Source organism: Octopus bimaculoides, chromosome 13 (assembly GCF_001194135.2).
Source record: "Octopus bimaculoides isolate UCB-OBI-ISO-001 chromosome 13, ASM119413v2, whole genome shotgun sequence".
In the NCBI taxonomy this organism is placed as follows: Eukaryota; Metazoa; Mollusca; class Cephalopoda; order Octopoda; family Octopodidae; genus Octopus; species Octopus bimaculoides.
In genome coordinates this window covers 8,211,302-8,212,543 of record NC_068993.1, presented here as the reverse complement: position 1 = coordinate 8,212,543, position 1,242 = coordinate 8,211,302, and the positions used below count along the sequence as shown (strand labels likewise).

Genomic DNA, 1,242 nt, shown 5'->3' with positions numbered 1-1,242 from the left:
TGCAGATAAAGGCTTATTCGAATCCATCCCTTATTCTCTCTCTTTAGCGACTGGAACTGAGTCCAATTTTACGTAAAACAAATCAACACCATGATGAAGATAGTTTATACAGTCTGTTACTTGGCGCTAATTTTCTCCCTGGGAGCATGTACTGTTACGGATATTGAACCACAGATTAATGAAGGTAAGATCTTTCTACATCAACTTAGGATGTGAGCAAAGGCGTTCACGCCTCATCGTCGGTGCTCCCAAGTCACCAACTTCTATAAACTTAGATAAAACTTAGATATCTTTCGACCAAAGATAGGTCCGGGCCATGTCTAACTTAATAGCGCCACCTGAATGATTATCTAAATAGTTTTAAAGTCAGGTTCTGTGGTATCATGGTCCATTCCAGTAGGGAGTTCTTGTTGGGTAAGTTGTATCCAGGTAAAGATGGCTTATCTGGTATTCCTAGAAGAATAAAACCTTATTACACCTGTCTGCCGTCTTAATAATATGACCTCTTAATTAAAGCATTCTTCTCATTTATTTCATTCACAGAAGACATCGTAGATTTCAGAGCCATTTTGAAGGACGTGATAAAAAAGCTTGACGTTGATCGAATGTTCGACAATTACGTAGCAGATATCGGACCTTTAAATTTTCCCAAGACAGGCGATATTCAAAAAGTACAAGCTTTGGAATGTTCGTGGAAAGGAGCTTCCGGAAGATGCTGCGCCAAGCTGACTAGGGCTCCTCGTTGTAAGTATGAGTTAACTTTCCTTAGTGTTTTCCCTCCAAAATGAACGCTACGTTATTTGTCTTCTAAAAAACAGATTTGTGGCAGACTCAGAACGATATAGAAGTGAAACAATGGTTAGAAAATAATAGACTTCTGGAATATAAATTGGGTTGGTCCACGGTCTCCCCCTTTTCTTTGCAGCTAAAGTCGTTCTATATCTGCCTTAGTGTGGTGCATTCTGTGCAATGCCAACATTATATTACTATTATTATCAACATTATATTATTGTCAACATATCGTTATTATTATTATGTTTGAATTTTGCTTTGTATAATAATAATAATAATAATAATAATAATAATAATAATAATAATAATTATTATTATTATTATTGTTCAATAGTTTTATTTTTATAACGTGCTTTGACTTCACTACCGAGCGCAGCTCTGTGTGCCTTGGGTATGTGCCGTGGTTTGCTGTGATGCTTTTATGGTTACTGTATTGAAAGTGTTTTGTGT

General features: G+C 36.3%; 1 protein-coding gene across 1 annotated transcript in view; it reads left to right on the top strand.

Annotated features, from left to right (window-relative positions):
• The first annotated feature begins 6 nt into the window (after nucleotides 1–6).
• Nucleotides 7–1,242, top strand: part of LOC106872506 (uncharacterized) — a 3,108-nt gene continuing 1,872 nt past the window's right edge. The window contains exons 1-2 of the mRNA XM_014919523.1: nucleotides 7–184; nucleotides 544–744. Of these exons, the coding sequence (XP_014775009.1) occupies nucleotides 91–184; nucleotides 544–744 (295 nt within the window). The 5' untranslated portion in view covers nucleotides 7–90. The remainder of the gene's footprint in view (nucleotides 185–543; nucleotides 745–1,242) is intronic.